Source organism: Mycteria americana, chromosome 1 (genome assembly GCF_035582795.1).
Source record: "Mycteria americana isolate JAX WOST 10 ecotype Jacksonville Zoo and Gardens chromosome 1, USCA_MyAme_1.0, whole genome shotgun sequence".
Lineage (NCBI taxonomy): Eukaryota > Metazoa > Chordata > Aves > Ciconiiformes > Ciconiidae > Mycteria > Mycteria americana.
This window is the reverse complement of record NC_134365.1, coordinates 134,801,473-134,820,291: the sequence shown is the minus strand read 5'-3', so window position 1 is coordinate 134,820,291 and position 18,819 is coordinate 134,801,473. Positions and strand designations below refer to the sequence as shown.

The window sequence follows — 18,819 nt, the reverse complement described above, 5'->3', positions numbered from 1 at the left end:
GTGGTACAGAAAAATGTCAGAATATCCTATTTCATCATGTTAAAATTCTCCCAAAGAGTCACTAAAATCTGTTCAGCAGATGAAGGTTAAACTGATGCCTTCATAGGCAACTTAATGAGTAGAGTACCGTGTCCAAATACCAAAGGATGCAATTATAACACTGCTGCCAAAAAGTTCTGCCACTGATCAGAGTTCCCTGTTACTTTGGGAAGCTTTGGAGTTATTTCATCTTCATTCATATGCCCCCTCTGAAATCACAGCCCACCAGTATAACCTCATGAAACAGCAGGGCTGGGAGCAAATGAGAAGCTTCTCCTGATGCTCATTCGAGGTGTGTAAGAGCTGTCAAGAGGCAGCACGAGCAGACCGAACTAATTATTCCCTTTGTCTGTGTTTTCCCTTCTCACTGACATATTAACCCATTTGCTGGCACCTGTACTTCATTGCTAAGTGGATGCTGAAAATGCCTAAATGTTACTTGCAGCACAGCAACGCAGGTCTGCAGGGAGAAACCTTGAGGATCAATTTTTTTCTAATGCCAATTTTAGTGTCAGCTGGTTTTAATAAGCAATTCCAGTTGCATGGAAAGCTGAACAGAGGTGACTGACAGGGGCGTGAGCCTTCTAGCAGGACCAGCTCAAGTCTCCCTTGAAGCCTGGAGGTTGAGCATGCTTCAGCCTGCCAGCTCACAAACTGCAGTCGGCAGGGCAGTGGTGGCTCACAAGGCCGTGACAAGGTGTAGGCAGCTTGTCGTTCAAATACCACCAGAAAGGTGACCTCAGAGGAAAAGAGATTCGCAGGGATCCACTGATCCAAAAAGAAAACCGCTAGTGCCATAAATAGTTCACAAAGAATTAGACCTTTGGTGCCACGGCAGAGGTTTAGCATCTCTCAGGCCTTACAAAGGCTAGGGTTGGATCTTTTAAAAGCAGTTACGGTACCTAACTGCTGCTGATTGAACTTGGTTGTAGCGCAAAATGCCTGAAATACCTTCAGAAATCTGTCCTATGGGAGATGAGTTTTCCACTTACCTGCACAGTTCACTTTATTTCAAGAAATCAGTTCACGCTCGTGCATGTGAGAGGAGAGGCTATGGGGTGGAAAACCCCAGCGTATTGCAGAGCTCTGTTGTGTTGGTGCTTTCAGTGAACACCCTCTCTAGGGAATATCTTTTTTGCCTGCAGGTTTACTTAATAGGAGAGAATAGAAACCGTGTACAACTATCCTGGTAACCCCAAAATACTTCCTCTTTAGAGGAAAGAATGGTATAAAAGGCAAATTGAATACTTCTTCTCTGATCCTCCAGCCGCTAATGTTTCACCAAACACATGGATCAAAGCTTGTTTTTAAACACTGCTCCTCCCTTCCTTGACTCAAGACTTTGGGAAAAATCCTGCACTTTCAGGTACACAGGGCCAGAAAGGATGGAGGATTACTCAAATCAGAAAAGGGCAGGCAAAGGGAAGGAATAACAGAGAGAAGGGTTGCAAAGGCCAGGCACTGCACAAGAAGCCCCCAGCTTTTCTTCAGCTTGCTTAAACTTTTCTTCACTCATGGAAAGCATTAATATATACATATGTGTGTGTATATACATATGTGTACATACAGATATATAGATATATGCACAGGCATACTCACATGCTCAGTCGGGCCGTGACTTTGCCATAACGTGGTGTAGGAGATGACACAGGTTTCTATTTGTGCTTTACTAGGGAAATCTGCTCTATATTACCCAGAGCAGATGATGAGCAGCTGGCTTCCATGTAGACCTGAACTGCATCCTATTGCACCTCCTGCCTGCTGTACCATGCCAGGCTTAAACACTGCGTTGCTTCTTCCTTTTCTTAGTAATCAGGGGTGTGACTTGTAGCATTTTCCTCCCAGGAGCTTGTAGTCTAACAAGCTGACTTTCCATGTCACCGTGGCTCCCCCCATACCTGTGCAGGGGTGACCTCATACGCAGCACACAGCTGTGCAGACACCATCTCCTTGTAAACCTTTCATTGATTTCACCATTTCTTTCCTTTTAGCTTGTAGTCTGCGGGGAAAGGAAATACTTAGTCTGCCTGCCATCCATCCAAATAGTGTAAAAAATGACTGTAATCCCTGGTTCTTTGCATCATAAGCATTTGGATATATCTCCCTCTTGTGCAGTTTGGACTCTAATGATTAACCTGAACAGCAGCAAAGATGGATTTAAGCCTTGCACTGGGAAACCAACAACTACTTCTTTGGAGGATTTCTTCTCTCCCCTCCCCTCCAACACAGCTAAAACCCACGTCCACTCTCCTTCCATCCTTCTGCTTTTTTACCTTAAATATAGGGAGAGCCCTTCTGTCTTTCTTCTAGCTGTTCCCTGGGGTTTACGAGCCCAGCCAGGCTGTTGGACCCTGTGGCCATGTTAGGTCCCCTGCCCCTGCCTGCCCGTTAGCACACTTGGGCCAGCAGATCGCCTGAGCTGGGGCTCGAGAGCTTGCCGCGGGAGGCATCCCCTCCCCGAGGGATCAGCAGACATCTGTCTGCTGCACTACCTACCGGCGAAACCATTGCAGGACCAGGCGGGTTTTGATAGACCTGTTAGTTAGACATGGCACAGCCAACATGCTGTGGCATAGGAAGATTACAAAACGCTTTGTGGGTCCTGGGATTATATCACTTACTAGTTAGCTTGTGGCAGACAAGCTTCTCTATTCCCGACGTAGACGCAACAGGGTCAAGAAGGCAAAGAAAAAAACACCAGCCCAGAGATTTGTGCATCAGGGCCTGTTTTATCTAGCTTGAGACCATTTCCCAGAGGCCAGGGATGTTCTCTGTTTTGGTGGAGCATTTACTCAGAAAGTCTCTGGGAGGCTTCAGATAGATGCTTCCCTTGTGCGAAAGGTGAAGCAGAAAGGTGTAACTCTCAAATTGAAAGCAAATCTTTGGGATTTGTAGGGCGGAAATAACATATGGCAGCTGTTTAATAATGTAATTAGTGATGTATTCTAACAAAATTGCCTCCTTAAGATCCTGAGAAAGCTGAGCTGAGTTGGTTCCTCTGCCAGAGAAAGTGAGCTCACCAAAAGGAATGAAAATGGGAGTTTAAATTTCAGTGGAGCCGGGGGATTTCAGCCTGGCTGTTTGTGCCGTGTTCGCTCTCTGTCACAGGCTTTGCAGCAGCTTGGCTTTCTCAGGATTTGCGGAGGGTGATAATTTTGTTCAAATGCAGGGCTAATTGCAAGAAGAGGAGTGGGCATGCACGAGAGGAGTTGCAAGGCGAAGGAAAGCGCGTCACTAAGCTGTAAAGGTAGCAAACAGCAAAGAGGATAGCGGAAAAACAGAGAATGCCATCAGGGCGGCGGCAGTGTCCGTCAGTCAGGACAAGGAGTCTGAAGACGACAGGATGAGTCTGGGTGGCGTTAGGAGGCACTGGCAAAGCACAAAGGGGCCTGAAAGGAGAGCATCAACCATTGAAAAATCTGACCTTAGCACAGTGGGTGACAAAATTTATGACTGACTGTGTTGTACTATCCTTGCGCTTATAGTCCCCGGTGCAATCACTGGTTCTTCTGGTACCTCACTGAAAGGGGAAAACCATGCAAGCTTCCAGTGGCTTGAGCTTTTACAGGGAAAGGGAGTCACAGAAGCGCAGGAACCTCCACTGAAAATTACTAGAGGTTATTCCATATATTTAGAGCAGATTTATGAGAAACGTGTGCCTAGAGATTCTCTGTGTCCAGAAAGCGATGTGTTAGCCAGCTGGGTTGCAACGGTGACCTTCTGCATGGCCCTAATTCAGTACCATCTTCCTGAATCGTCAGTTTACACGGACCGATCATCTCTTGATCCATGTAAATACCAACGTTAACTGTTACTCTCTGGTCACTTTTCACTCGAGTGCCTGATGCTCTTACTTATTGCTCTTCGGATCTTGGTTTATAAGAGGGAAATACGGAAAGATGAATAGCCCAACGGAGCCAGGAGGTGGTTACACTTAGTACATCATGGAGCTCAGGGCATGCTCTTTTCAACAACAAATGACAGCACAGTGTAAGAAATGCCACGAGCTTTTTCCTGAATGCCAACAACCCAAACCATTCCTGACCTCTCAGAGTTTCACCCACCCAGCCACAACCTCCAGCTCCCTCTCCCGAGAAAATGCAAAAGTAGATACAAATATTTACAGCATTTTAAGAAGCGAGGGCAGAGTACAAAAAGTTCAGAAACTCTTCCTTGTGGAAGGCAGAATAATGAAAAATAATAACATGCCATTTACTAGACTGATGTATTCTTTATCTCCTGAATTTAATGCAAATGGCTTTGCATTCACTTGAACACACAGCAGAAGCTTCATTCTTACAAAATTTAGTACCTGTGTATTCTTGTATTTGGAAGACACCGTTCTGAATTTAGATCCTGTGTGCTGCAGAGTTTATGCAGTTTTATTTCTGCTCCAGGGTTACAGAGTTGTTCAGGCTTGGCGGGGGGCAGGGGACAAAATCACTGCCTCAGAGAAGAGACCCTTCTTTTTAGCAGGATGTGGAAACAGCTACCTGTGACAGAAAGAGGGCAGCCGGGGAGATGCAACCCATGACTCAGCAGCCAAGTGAGGGTGAAAAACAACCTGCTGTGCTGGCTGCTGTTCTGAGGTCATCTGCAAATCCCATTAGGCCACATTTTCTACTTAAATAAGGCATTACCTGAGGCCTTATTCTTCCTTAAGGAGACAGCCCTGCTGTAATAGCATGACTCGCATACACATCCACCAATTTAAAAAAATAAAATATGTTTTAAGCTCAGCTGTATATCTAATCAAGTACCTCAGATGCTTTATGGTGCCAAGGGTTTCACCAACACCTACAGGAAATCAATCAAAGCCTTTAGCAGAAGGGTGAGGGAGGGGAGATTCGTGTATAATCTCATTCCCGCCTACTGAGAGCCATTGAGAGCAGCAGTACCACCACCTTCAGTGTTTCTCTGGAAAATATTAAGGGCTTGGGACGTGTTCGCACGCCGCCCGCCGCCCTCTCCCCCGCTGTGGGTGGAACAAGGCAGTGTCTTGCCCTGTTTGAGCTTCCCCAGCCTCAGCAGCAGCGAGACATTTAAGGGAAGGGACCTGCTGTTTTTCCTCCCTGCTCTTTCTTTTAGAGCACATCCCGTCCCCTTTTCTACACGCCGCTCGTAGCTACAGCACCGAGGCGGTGACGGAGCCCGGGGGAGGCGGCCCCAGCCGGGTGGAGGTGATGTGCCGATGCCGCCAGTGCTCCGCTGCCTAACCCTGCCCGCATCGTGCCCCTGTAGTCCTGCGCTCCGTCCCATGCAGTCTCGGAGCTGTTCCCATTTGGGGCGAGGGTAGAAATCCCCTGCCGGCAGCCCCTCTGCGGCCCACGCGGGCAGCGGCTGCCTGCCCGAGGAGGTGAGCCCTGAGGAGCGCCAGCCGTGCAGACCGCCGGGCCAGCGGCACGGGGAGGGAGGCCAGCGCAAGCCCCCCAGCCCGGCGTTGGAACCTGCAGGGGCCATGCTGCCTTCCAGGTTCATTAAAGGCACTTGTCATTCAGGATTGAACCTCGGCGTTGAACCCAGACACTGTCCTTCGCTGCAGCGGGGACCTTTGGTGTTTAGGAAGCCATGGGTTTTGGATGGCAAGCCTGGACGTGGTGGCGGGTTGCTGGTCCAGGCTCTAGATCACGCTAGCAAACTAAGTTCAGATGGCATGGAGTCAAAGCACTGGCTCTCTTCTTCAGCAGACTTTGCCTCCACTAATCCCCTGAGGGTACAACGTGGCAATGCTGCTGGGGAAAAGAGACCCAAGGAAAGATCTTTTTTTGCCGTGCATAACAAGGGGTAAGAGAAAGAGAGAAACAGATGTAAAATACTCCCCTGTCAGATCGAGGTGGTTTTTTTCCCTTTGCCCTTTAGCAAATCACTCCCACTCCCCAGCTGTCAGACTGGTGGACTTCAGTGTTCAGAGGTATGAACTGATAGAGAGATCCCAGACATCCAATGTTGTTGCTGTGTGGAATTTGTTAAGAAAGCATAAAAATCAAAACCGTGGGGGATTTTAACCAATCTTTAAGTATTCAGCTACTGAATGTTTTGCCCTTTAACACATTAAATGTTTTAATAAGAAAGAAATCACAAGAAAGAGAAATGCATCCCATTTCTATTTTTCTTTAAGTCCTGGCTGCCCCTTACAGTGAGGAACCCAGCTCTCCGAGCAGTGCTGGGAGCATTTAGGGAGCTCTGTACAGACCCACAACACCTCCATCAATAAAAAGCCCCGAACCCCTCTTCACTTCCATAGATCTTAACAAAAAAATGAGTGCTTTAAAAACAGCTACCCCCTAAGAAGGGCAAAGGAATAAACTGAGGAGAGATATAGCTAGGTTAGTTGCTGACTGCAAAATTCTTTGATTGTGTAAAGATCTATACAAATGCAAACATTTTTTGTGATGGGGTGTGGAGATTTGGGTCTCTGGAGTTCTTGCTTGAGCCTGAGGTGAGTAGTTGCTGTACTGCATGGCATGGGTGTGAATGGGAGGTTGCCTTGGGTAGCTCTTGGTGGGCTACAAATGTCGCTTCTAAAACGCTGGCTGCCCTCGTGCTCGATAAAAAACCCTCTAAACACCTGAGGAGACTGAGGTTCACTACTTACGGGTACTTTAGCATGTGCTGAACTGTCAGCCAGCAGAGATGGCTATGTCTTGCTGCAGGGTCAGTCACAGGATGAAAGCAATGCTGGAAACCAAACAGCTGTAGCCTTCCTACAAGAGCTTTCCTGAACGCATCCTGAGGATACGGGCACCTCGGGCCAGGAAAACGTACACCGCTATGAAAGCCAAGACGGGGCGGGAGGGTCCCGAGGGCTCTGGAGGCAACTGGGAGGCCGTGCCCCGGCGGTGGCCGGCTGCTGCGGGTGCAGGTGTGTGGGCGTGTGGGGGGCAGCAGGCACGGAGCTGCCTGCCCCGCCAGCTGGCTGCTCCCCCCGGGCTGCCCTGGCTTCTCCCGGGCACCACCCAGCTAATCCTGGCACTTCCCTGGCGCTTCCCAAGTTTGTACGGAGCCATCAAACCGCTTCTTCTGGGGGGAACGGTGTGTGAGAAGTTGAAATGTTTTGATGCTTTCTAAATGAAGCATTTCAAATGCTCGAGTCAGAGGAACGTTTCATCCCCGGCCTTTGCTTGATCTTGGTTTTAGAGAAGCAAAATCTTTCTATTTTTTCCTTTACAATGCTCCCAGTACTAGTTAGAACAAGTATTTGAAAACCTATAATAAATAAATAAATAAACTTGTGATGCAGACAGCTCTGGTTTGGTTTGCCACGCTGCTGGGCGGGTGGGCTGTCACGAATGGGCTCTTACATCCAGTCCGTAGTCTGCTGCTGAACCTTCAGGGAATAGCAGAGTAAAAAACCACCACACGTGACAGTATTACTGACTATTGAACAACACTCTTGAGCATCAAAATAAGAGACAGAAAGAAGTGGCCTTTTCTAGGAAGGAAAATGACGTGTCATTCCAAGGCCACCATCGTAAACGTGATCTTGAACGCCGTAGCAGTGCTCACGGGCCGAGATCCGACCCCTGATCACCTTCCGCAGCAGGATGTTTCCAGGGTTTCCTTTCCTTGTAATAACAAAGTCACCAGTATATTTCACTGCGATACTAGAGATGTGGTTTCTGACGGTATGTCACTGTACTATTACTACACCTTGCACTATTTATCTTTTTTTTCTTCTTTCTTTGTGGGTCAAGACTTTACATTCTTGGAAGTTTTTCTCCCTTTCTCCTGAAGGCAATAGCTAGCGAGAAGGAGCAGTTACAATCGCAGCACTTTTTTTCTGGAACTTAGCAGGTGTGAAATGTTCTCCTCACTGTCTAGTTAAATCTTTTAAACGTTTTGCGAAGGTTTTTGATAGATCTTCGTATAATCGCATTAATGATACATTGTTTCTTTCTCTGTTTTTTCCTCTTCTTTTTTTTTTTTTCTCTCCCTTTTTTTCTCATTACAGTTGAAACTATAGAGGAAAAAACAGCAGACTCCTTGCAAGATTTGTACAGAGCCTTGGAGCAGGCCAGCCTGTCTCCTTTAGGAGAACACCGGATTTCCACTAAGCTGGAGTATAAGAAATCTTTTATAAAGAGATGTAGCGATCCAGTAGTCAATGAAAAACTGCACCAGCTGCGAATTCTGAAAAGCACTTTAAAGGTGAGATAAAAGAGGGAGGAAAAATCCTGCCCCGGGGTTGGATCAGACTGTATTGTATTCGGAGATTAATTGTGCGCAGCTGGAGTCCAGGCTGAACCTCGTGTGCGAAACAAGCAAGGGAGACAAGGGAAATGCTGTTTGCAAAGCAGAGAAAAATGTGCCTTGGGAGAGCAGTTGAAGTGAGGGGATCAGTTTTTATTTCTGCACAGATAAAATCTCAGTCAGCTGCTCCTCCTCTAGCTAGTTTAACAGAATTTGACACCAAATTATCAGAGGAGACCTTAATCCCTTTTTTGTCCCTGAACATTTTCATTTACCAAAATGCATTCACTCTGTAATTGCCAAAGACTAAAGTTAAGCTAAGCCAGCCTTTCGGAAGGGAGCAGTACCTTTTGCAACACTTGATTATTTTCCAGTTGCTGAGCTTGTCCAGGAGGAAACTGTGTGCTTGCTTTCTGCATAAGCTGATACGATCATTGTATTTAATCAGTAGGATTGGTTAAGTAAATAGATAGTGGTAATGATAGATTTGAAGATTTTTAGGGTAATTCTAAATGTACCACAGCTCATTTAGCCTCCCTGTCAGCTTCTTTGTTTGTTACAGCAGTTTCAATTCTGTCCTGATAGAGATTTCGGCAAACAATATGCCGCATTTCCCCAGGGACCCTGTTAAGTATATTAAATTACCACATTTTAAGTCACTAGGTAATTGTACAGTGGATTTTGTAACAGCTTTCATCAAAGAGGGCTTTATCAACATTAATTAATTTAGTTTTCCATCACCTAGAGAAGCATTTAAGCAATATTATTTTCATGCTGTGGGGCTCCCATCCTGAAAAAACCTTACTCGTACTTAACTTTCTGCACTGTATCATCTCATTGAAGGCAACTAGTACTTGTAGTATTATCTGGGTATGTGAGTCTTTACAGGATGGGAGGCTGGCAGAAAAAGTCAAGATACACGGGCTTTCCACATGACTTCTACAAGCATGAGAAACTGAAACAAAATCACGGTACTCTCAGACATGTCAGGGTGGCAGGAGGTTCACACTGTATCTGTGCTTTTGCACCATGGCGGGATCACTCATACCAAAACTGGTTCAGTATGGCTTGCTGCCATGCTTACCTGTCTTTCTTGTTAGCATTTATTGATACCTGAGCTACATTATGCCAATGGCTTCCTACAAATGCAATAGCTTTCCTCCAGGGAATTCCAAAAACGGTGCATCCCCTTGACCTGGCAGGTGCCCATTTTCATGCTTCTCTGGGACTTCTTTCTTTTGGACCAAGTCCAAGTTCCTTTGGACCAAGCAAACACAATTTGTTCGTTCTCTGTCCGTGAGCCATATTGTCTAAACCTGTCGCCATTCTTGTTTGGACCTTGATTAGTATAAATCATTCTTAAAGTACATGACACCAATAATTGAAAACGCAATGGCAGCAAGTACCAAAGACAGGTAATTGCCGTTTCTTGCGTACAGCAACAGTGTAGAGTGACATGTGCCTGTTTTGCAACAGCATCGTGGTAACTCATGATGAGTTTCTAGCTCCATTATAGCCCAGAGCTCCACCTCTGCCATGCTACTGGTAGTTGTATCTACCAGTAGCTACTGCTGTTACCTAATCAGTTATTCTTGCTTTTTATCAGTGCCCTTGATTTCTCCTTCCTGACTGCAGCCAATTGCACTGGCCTGTTGGAGTTGGTGTTCTGAACTCTCCTGGAATTTATCCAAATTATTGGTAGCCTGAGACAGCCCTCCAGATTGCTTCTAGCTCTTGTTGTCCCTAGGCTCTCTGTTCCATCATCTGAGTCCTTAATGAAAGACCCCTCTGCTCTCTTTCCTGTGACACAACACAAAACCATTCTCCTGCCAGCGAGTTTGAGCTACCGGGCTGGCAGTGCAGAGGTGCGGGTACCAGCCACAATCTGCGAGAAGCAGGTTACGCAGAGATACGTAAGTTCAAGCAGAGACACGGTAATCAGGAGTTCCCATGGTTTCATTTCCACTGGTCATTCTCAGCTTGCACCTCCGTTTCTGAAAATGAGTATGCTGGCACGCAGCGCTAATTAGCTGCTGTTTGCAAAGCATGAAAAATACCTTTCAACCTACTGCTTGTGGCTGATGTCTCTGACCCTTCTGATTCTCTCCCACCAACATGGGCTGACACAGCTTAATATTTCCCTTTAACACGCTCCCCAGAAAGATTTGACATACTCATAGTATGGGCATGGAAAATGTGAGTTGGCAATGAGGAGCGTGAAACCCGTCTGGCAGGGAGGATAGGGGGGAGGTTGCTGGTGACCACGGGATCCCTACACAGAGGAGCAGTGCTGGGAACTTGCGTGTGAGCTGTGTTTCCAAGGCTTAAGTCTGTTGCATCCAGCTTCCACCGCTTGCAGCAACCGCGAGTGGCCAGAGGTTTATCAGAGGCTTACTCTGACCCGTACCGGCTGCCTGTCATCTCTCGATAAACTAATCACTGGCCACTGATTATGATACAGCCGCATCCCCTGCCTCGATGATGGGAAGGAGGTACCAGCAGCTGTGTTAGATTTTACCCATTCCTGCCTTCTCTTTGCCACTGCAGTGGTAGGAGGCGGTTGCAGCCAGCCAGCCCATCGCGTACGCTGGATCTTTAATGAAGATGAGTTATCATTAACATGGGGGTCCTTGCACAAGCCTTGGCAATGTAGGGCTCAGATGTCCCCATGACAAGCTTGGTAAAAAAGGCTTAGCTCTGCTGGCGGGCGAGAGGCCATCTGTCTGCATCCCACGCACCCACGCAGTATTTCTTATGCTGATCAAGAAGAGCAAACAGATGGCACTTCGTCATGTGAAACCCGTCTTCAGAAATGCAGGCAGCTAATAGTAAACAGTACAGGGCTTGCTTTTTCTCGAGCTGAACAAGGGGCGAGGAGGGGGAATAGGGACTGTTCCCGAGGATGCTGGGCAAGGCGAGGGAAGCCCTAGCCCCGCAGGGTGCTGTGTGACACCCTGTAGGAAGGGCCTCTCTTTGCAAGCGCTCGTATAGCGGCCAGATAGTCCCCCTGCTTTTAGGGGCTCCGTGGCTTGAGCTTGCCCCCCCTTTCTCTCCTTCCCCCCATGTGATTGATTTTGCCAGTGACTCGTCACTCACATTGACTCTTTGCTTGTTCCTTTTCTCTCACAGGCCAGGGAAGGAGAAGTAGCCATTATAGATAAAGTTCTGGATAATCCAACTTTGACGTCTAGAGACTTTCAAGAATGGAAACAAATGTACCTTGATCTCTTCATGGACATCTATCAAAGCAGCACCCCGAGGGACTCTGTTAATGGCTCGTCTGAGGTTGATGCACTTATAGCCTCCTTAGCACACACTCACTCTTACATTGAAACGCATGTATAAAAGTCTCTCTTTTTGTCCATTTGCTACACTCCAGCCCTTTACTTAAGTGCATAAAGTAGTTTTTATATCAATACATGGGAGCTCTAGTAAATTATATTTTAATGTTACTCAGCTGTGTGAAGTAAACCTTCAATGGTCAACGAATCCACATCTTTAATGAGGATTTGTATATTTTATATGCTACCAACGCTCTGCTTGTGTTTACCTTCTGGGAAATAACAAACCTGATCTTTAGCTATTAAAGAAAAGTATTTAAAAGCATTTTTGGAAGACTGTGGCCTTCACGCAGGAAGTTCCACAAGCTAAAGGTTTTGTTATCGAAGGTCGCTTTTACAACGATATTTTATATTATATAATTCCAGTATTGCATTGCATTTTTGAAGTGCAGGTACTATTTTGGTGGTGGGAGAAAACCAATTTTTATATTTAATGAGAAACTCTAGGAGTTTTCTTAAATAACAGGGGAAAAGTGTAATGCAGTGGTTGTGTTTCAGTTTTGTCAAACACACAAAGGGTGAAAATCAGCAGACAGAAATGACTAAAGTGAATTTAAGTATCAGAAGGTTAGGTCTTATTTCCTTGTGCTTTTTTAAAGCCTGTTGCTAAGGCTTCCCATCAGTGCAAAGGGATGCTGGTTTGTATTCTAATTAAGAGCAAATTAAGTGTTATTTGTCTCTTAATCACATTTGGTTGATTTTTTAAAAAATTAGTCACGGTACTGTCATTTATGCTGCTTTTGTACTGGGGGTATCAGTATAATGTGCAGATTTTGCAAAAGAGAAAATGTAGACTTTGAACATCCTTGATAGCGGCGTTTCTCTTGCCCAGAAAGCAGCAGTGGAAAAGGTTCCCAACGAAATGCTCCGAATCTGACAGGCTTTGAAAATTCCCACAATAGAAAAGGAATGAATAGGATTTTTCAAGTAGTCTCCTGTGTGTTTTCTGAGCTGTGAAATTTGGCCGTATTGTATGCAGGGAAAATGCATGGTGGGAGCAGAGCTGAGCACAGAACCTGAGCAATAACTGAGGAGTAACAAAGGCCTCTGGTTCGCTTTTGAAGGGGAGGGGATGTCTCTGGGTTCTGCTGAGTTCACAAGCCAAACGGCCATGAGATTTGAGATGTGCTGGAGACAACCCAGTGAATACGAGTCGAAATAGCTCCTTAGAGTTAGGCACATACCTGGAACAGGAAAGTGGGAGGGAAATCTGAAATCACGTATTTACTTTTTATGGGCTTGTTTTCGAAAAGCGATCAGAGCATGACAAAATATTTCTGCTGCTTTTCAGTATTTTGCTGCATAAGTTAGGACTCATGACATGAGTTAATAATGCTCATGTGAAAGGGAAAAGCCTCCTTTATACTTTTTACAGCGAGTTGTACTCTTAACCAACTTTAGACTATTGCCTGTACAGCTCAGCGAATGTACTTTAAACTTTATGAGCTCTGATATTTCCTGGCAGTTATATCCATGAAGGGATGAAGGAAAGAATGGACAGATTTATTTTCTCTCTCCTTCTTTCTTTCTTTTTATTCCTCTCTCTTTCTCTCCCTCTTTTTCTCTCTTTCTCCCCTTTCTCTCTTTTTTCTCTTTCTCCCCCTCTTTCTCTCTTTCTTTCTTGTTATTTTATTGCATTTGGATTGCAAAAGTTTTGCAGATTTTGCACAATTGTACAGAAGAGTGGCCTTTCTGTAGCCCATTTTCAGTAATCCTATATTCAAGTCTATATGGATGACAAATCATGTATTAATGTTTGTATAGAATTCTGGATCCAGTGTAATATTTGTACCATTAGAAGAATATTGTTTGTATAAACTGGACATTTATTTACTGCATGGGTACCGACTTGTATATTAAATTTGTGAGGTTTTTGTAAATTTCTCTTAAAAAATGCTTGACTTGAAATGGATTGTGCTATTGTTCCAAGCATTTAGATTCTCTTGCTATTGTTTTACTGGACCAAAAGTAAATATATTCATATAAAAAACTCTTTATATCTGATGGCTGTATATGCACATTGTGTAGTTGATTCCTTGTCAAAACCAAGGCAGTTCAGAAGACTTAGATCTGTTGCTATGCAACAGCTATTCTGCCTGCACTTTACATTAGTAAAGTCAGCTTGATTGCTTTAAAGGTGAAAATTAAACATTACAGTTTTTTAAGCTAGTCTAGTGACAAAGAACATGTGTCCTATCCGTTGTGCTGCCTTCTTTTAAGACTATTAAATGTTCTCCTAGATATATTTTTATTGTATTAACTCTCAGCCTAGAAAGGGAACACTGTAAAATGAAGTACAATAAATTTAGCTTTTAAATGAACATTTGTGACTCGAGATTCAATTTACTCCATACCAAAGTGATTCTGCGGCATCTGACCATTTTGCCTGCATTTCTCAGATCCACGCACCTTAAAGTACCCCCATAATCTGTGCCTTCGAACTCTGCCAACGTGGCCAAAAAGAAGTAAGACTATCGCTGTTTCGGATGTAGGCAGACACTGAATAAAGACTTCTGAAAACCTTCAGTTACCTCCCTCCCCATCATACTCTTTGGTGAAAGTGAACCTTTTTTGACTGCAGGATTCTGTCCTGTGCTAGTTCAACAGCTATGAACAATTTTACCATTATGACCAGGTATGATAAAGCAGCGTATGCTACCGAGGTTAAGTATGAAGGCATTGGTTACAGCAACTCCTGTGACATATTTCTTAGAGTCTAATAATAAGTACACCCATTCAGCCTTAGCCATCTAAACTAACACAAGGTTTGGATGCAAAAGAAATGCACTGTACCAGTAGCGTGCATCCTTAAAATAACGCAAAATAAGCACCTGAAAGGCATGCTACAACAAAGCCTGCTCAGAGAGAAGTGGCTTCTATGTAACAGTCACTTTTTTAACTTATGGCCATAACGGAGTCTACATATCAAAACATCCATGCTTTCTGTCCAGTAATTTCATGCTGGTTAGCTAAGACATTCTTGCCTAGTATGTACTATATCAAATAATACCCTTTCCTTGGCAGTACTTATTATTAGTTCTTGTAGGCATCAATTTTCCAGTCTTTATACATCTCAACTTTCGTTTTGCTTAGCCATAGCATAAAAATTCAATAACACTTACCAGCTGGGAAAATTACCTCTGATTAAGAAAAGAGAAAAGATGGATTATGTTTTTTAACCTTTGAAAAATCTGACTTGCAACACCTATTAATTGCTATCTAGGTATTATTCTTCTCAAGGATTACGATTCTTGCTCGTCACCTCTAAAGATGCTACTTGCTACCTCTTTCCTCAGTGAGATTGGCTTCCAGCTCTATAAGTCCCAGCACCTTTTCCCATGCTGGAGCCAGACTTTCTTGCCTGTTTCCACCAAACATCTGGCTTATCAAAGCAAAACCTCCACTCTGTCACATTCAGTGCCATTGCAATTTTCTTCTTCTTCTCCAGGACCCCCTGCTGGCTCATCTCCTGGGACGATTATTCCGCAGCACGCGAGGTCAGTAGTTTGACGGCCTCTTCTGCTGGCTGTCGCTGTCCTGCTCATCGGCCAGTTCGGAGAGTTGCAGCACGGCGCACTGCAGCCCACACCAAGGCAAAGGGGCTTTGCAGATCTCTTCCCAGCCATCGTTGTCGATGTCGTAGCCAACCACGTCTTGCGTGGGGACTTCCCGTGAGTTTTGCCATTTCTTTCCCCCGATAAGAAGAGCTGTTTCCTCTACCACTGCCAGGCCATAGCAAAATCGATCATAGATCAGTGGCCTTAACCGAGTCCATTGGTTTTGATCAGGGTCGTATCTTTCTATTTCAGAGAATGGTTCATATAATCCTAAAAAGGTGAATACGGCTTCTCTGATTGTTGCCATCTGATGCCCAAACCGAGCAATGCTCATGGGGGCTTGTTTCATCCACTGCCCTTCAAGCGAGCTCAGAGAATATAGGTCCTTGCTTGTGTTGGCTGGGTCTGAGTACTTGCCGCCCGAGATGTATATGGTATTCTTGCAAATGGCACTGGCATGGCCATGTATCTTGCATGGCAATTCCCTGGCCTTCATCCATCTGTCCCTGCTGATGTTGTAGACTTCCACAGACGAATGCAGTGACCCATCCTCACCCCTTCCACCAATGGCAAAGATGTCCTTGCCTAGGACACAACAAGAAAACTGACATCTCTTTTCCAGCATGCCCGTGATTTGGGTCCACGTGTTAAATCTCGGATCATAACGATGGACCTTGTTCGTAACCGACAAGATCTTTCCGGTTTTAGCGTCACCTGGGGCACCGCTTTCTATTTCCCCACCCAAGACGTAGAGGAAGTTCCCCACCACGCACACGCTGTGGTTCTGCACCCTATCCCGCAACCGCGTGAGAGCTCGCCATTTGTGGTTGTAAACATCGAAGGCCACCACATCGGTGACGAGCCCCTCACTTGCTGTCCCTCCCCCAAGCAGAATGATCCGAGTTTTCTGGTTCCTCAGCGTGGTGGACTTATCCTGCAGGACAGGCTGTCTGAAGGAAGATGCATGGTAATTTATTGCTTTAATGATCAAGCACTTAATACCTGCAGAGAGGGGCACTTCTGACTGTGTGTAGGCTTTTCTCAGCTCTTCCACCGGGATGAGGCCGTATCTTATGTGCTCTAAAAGGCTGCTTGTGTGAGCCAGCCTGGATTTATCCTGCTTCAGCCACAGCAGCACAAGATTCAACAGGCGGGTTTCTTTCACCATGGGGAGATCTGGTGATTCAACCACTGCTAGCAAAGACCTGAAGTCCAGCTCGAGCAGTCCTGTCAAATCCAAGTCCAGCAGCTTCCAGAGGTTATTGACAATGTATTTTTCTGTTGCTGCTAAGGCATCTGGCAGGTAGAACTTCCTGGCCACGTTGGCAGAGAAGCAGCAGTTTTCCAAGGCAAGATTGTTAACCAAGTACTGATTGCACAAGCCAATAGCATCAGTCACTTGCAAGTAGCTTGCAGCTTCCAAGGTATCCTCCAGGCTTTCAAAGGAAAGGGGCAACAAGGAAGTATAAATGAAATCCAGGACATGCTGGAGACCGGTGGGTGAGACAACTTGCAGGTGAATTACGCTGGCTTTAGACTCTTGGGTATAACTTTTGAACATGGCTCGGAAATAGTCGCTGGAGCATGCCAACAAGGACTTGTGAGCAGGAAACTCATTTTCCTTGACTTTCAGCAAAATATCGCACAGAAAGCCCTCTGATCTCAGGGTCTGGTACTGGGCGAGCACGGCGGTGCAGTGCGCTTTGCAGTAGGAGAGGAAGTAGCTCATGGTAGGCAATGCAGTGCTTTCCCTTTGAGTTATTAAAGCTAAAATGCAATTAGATATTGAAACAGCTGCCCTGCTCAACAGCCATTGCTTGAATGCCCGGCAGACCTCCAGCTGTTAGAGAAAAGCCCAACCGAAAAAAAAAAAATCCGTCTCTTGCCTGGCATAGGGGACAGTTAGTAGATTTGTAGTGAATTCAATGCATTCCTTTATAGAAAAAACAGCTGAATGTCGTAACAGCTGTAGGATGCTTACTTTTCTCGCCTCCGTCGCTTGTGCAAGGATGAATGGTCCACGGCTGTGCTGAGCGCTTGCTTGGCTGGCCATCAGGTGACAGATGAGGGAGCTAGATGACAATCCCAACAAATGACACTTTGTGTCTGCTCAGCCGTCGCCCTCGACCCTTCTTGCTCCGCAGGCAGATCAAATAGATCCTCTCTGGCTGCCAGCACATGGCTCTGAGCAGGCGCAGGCGCAGACGCAGACGCAGAGGAGAAGGGAGCGCTGGCTTTTCTCCTCTCTTGTTTGTGTTTCAAACTCAGATAAGTTCAGACCTCGTCACCCCTGGGACAGCAGCCCCCTTTCAGCTTCTTTTTGCACTCTCTCAGGAAGCCTCAGCCAAAGATCAAATCAGCGCCCAGGGATTACTACGTGAAGATTTTCTAAGCCCATAAAGCTTTGCCCAGCAGGCACTAAGACAACCAAAATATCATGATTAGTCACTGGTTCGATTTGACATGCATTTCTGGGCTCTGTGCTTCACATGACACCGCCATAACTCACAGCCACCAGAATAGCCTCAGGCACATCCCCTTGTCCCCCCTGCCCGGGGGCCGACCCCAGGCGGGCGAGCAAAGGGGCCAGGGACCGGGCGGACAGAGGAGCTTCCACCGACAGCCACAGCCAAAGCAGCTGACTTGGAATGACCTGGCTGGAAATCACAAGGGTAACACGTTCGCACAACGCGGTGACAGAAATAGATTCCCCCAGTTCGGCCGTAATAAACCGAAATCTGTTTATAGAAGAGGCTTTGCATAATTACGCTCTTGGTTACCAGCTGGGAACAAACCCGGACCCCCTGGGGATGGGCCGGAGCTGACTCGCTCAGCTTTCTCACTTTCAGTTTGTCCCAATTAGAAGCACGTATATGGGGATTATCCCTGATTTTCACCCGGGCCCTTCAGGGTCTAATTTCTACCCGGAATAGTAGCTCTGGGCAGGCTACACATTCTGACCTCTTAAAGCTTGCTTTTACTTTTCTTTTTTTTTGCCCTGTGTAACTCTGGGTGGAGGTGTTCAGGAATCTCCTCCTGACACCTTTCTTTCCAGGTCAAACATGCTCAGGACTTGCAAACCTTGACAGGGTTGATAAATGCCAGACCATTTTGCTGCATCATGAGCCAGCAGACTTGGGGGCAGAGGAGGATCCCTCAGGACTGAAAAATTCCACCTTTTGCTCAAGCCAGAGGTAAAGCTTTTTTACTGTATTTGCTTATATTTATTTATGTGATGTCATGAAATTCTGGCTCACCCCTGTAATCGAGGGGCGTTTGGGATCTGACTGGATCCTAATGTGGATCATGCATGCCGTGCGACTGTTCTAGTGACCCTAAGCTGTCTTGCTAAGCAGACTGACACCTACACGTGCTCTGCTCTGTTTGTGGGGTAGGACTCCAAAAATATCGTTCTTCATTGCCATATAGCTCTGAAAATTGATTTACCGCTTGAATCCACTTTCCATCATGATATTATAGGCCATAAATCAGGATCTTGCTAAAAAATCTTCCCCCTTGCTAGCAAAATGACATGTACGGGCAGTGGGGATGAAGGAGGAAAGGGATGCCTTGTTTCTCTTTCCTGGTGGCTTTGCCTATGTCCATGTTGGGACACCTCTAAAGAATTTCAGATGTCGTTAGCAAAGCTGTGCAGTTGAGTCCAAGCTTCTGGTTTGATGCTTTTCCTGGTT

General features: G+C 45.8%; 2 protein-coding genes across 5 annotated transcripts in view; one reads left to right on the top strand and one right to left on the bottom strand.

Moving 5' to 3' along the window:
- CNKSR2 (connector enhancer of kinase suppressor of Ras 2) overlaps window positions 1-13,842 on the top strand; it is a 226,669-nt gene extending 212,827 nt beyond the window's left edge. For all 4 annotated transcript variants that reach the window (XM_075521356.1, XM_075521347.1, XM_075521375.1 and 1 more), the window contains 2 exons: window positions 7,991-8,187; window positions 11,359-13,842. In XM_075521356.1, the coding sequence (XP_075377471.1) occupies window positions 7,991-8,187; window positions 11,359-11,574 (413 nt within the window). In that variant the 3' untranslated portion in view covers window positions 11,575-13,842. The remainder of the gene's footprint in view (window positions 1-7,990; window positions 8,188-11,358) is intronic.
- A 1,226-nt stretch (window positions 13,843-15,068) lies between these two features.
- Window positions 15,069-16,856, bottom strand: KLHL34 (kelch like family member 34). Its single transcript, XM_075495339.1, has one exon. The coding sequence runs from the start codon at window positions 16,854-16,856 to the stop codon at window positions 15,069-15,071; it is 1,788 nt and encodes a 595-aa protein (XP_075351454.1).
- Between the last annotated feature and the right edge of the window lie 1,963 nt (window positions 16,857-18,819).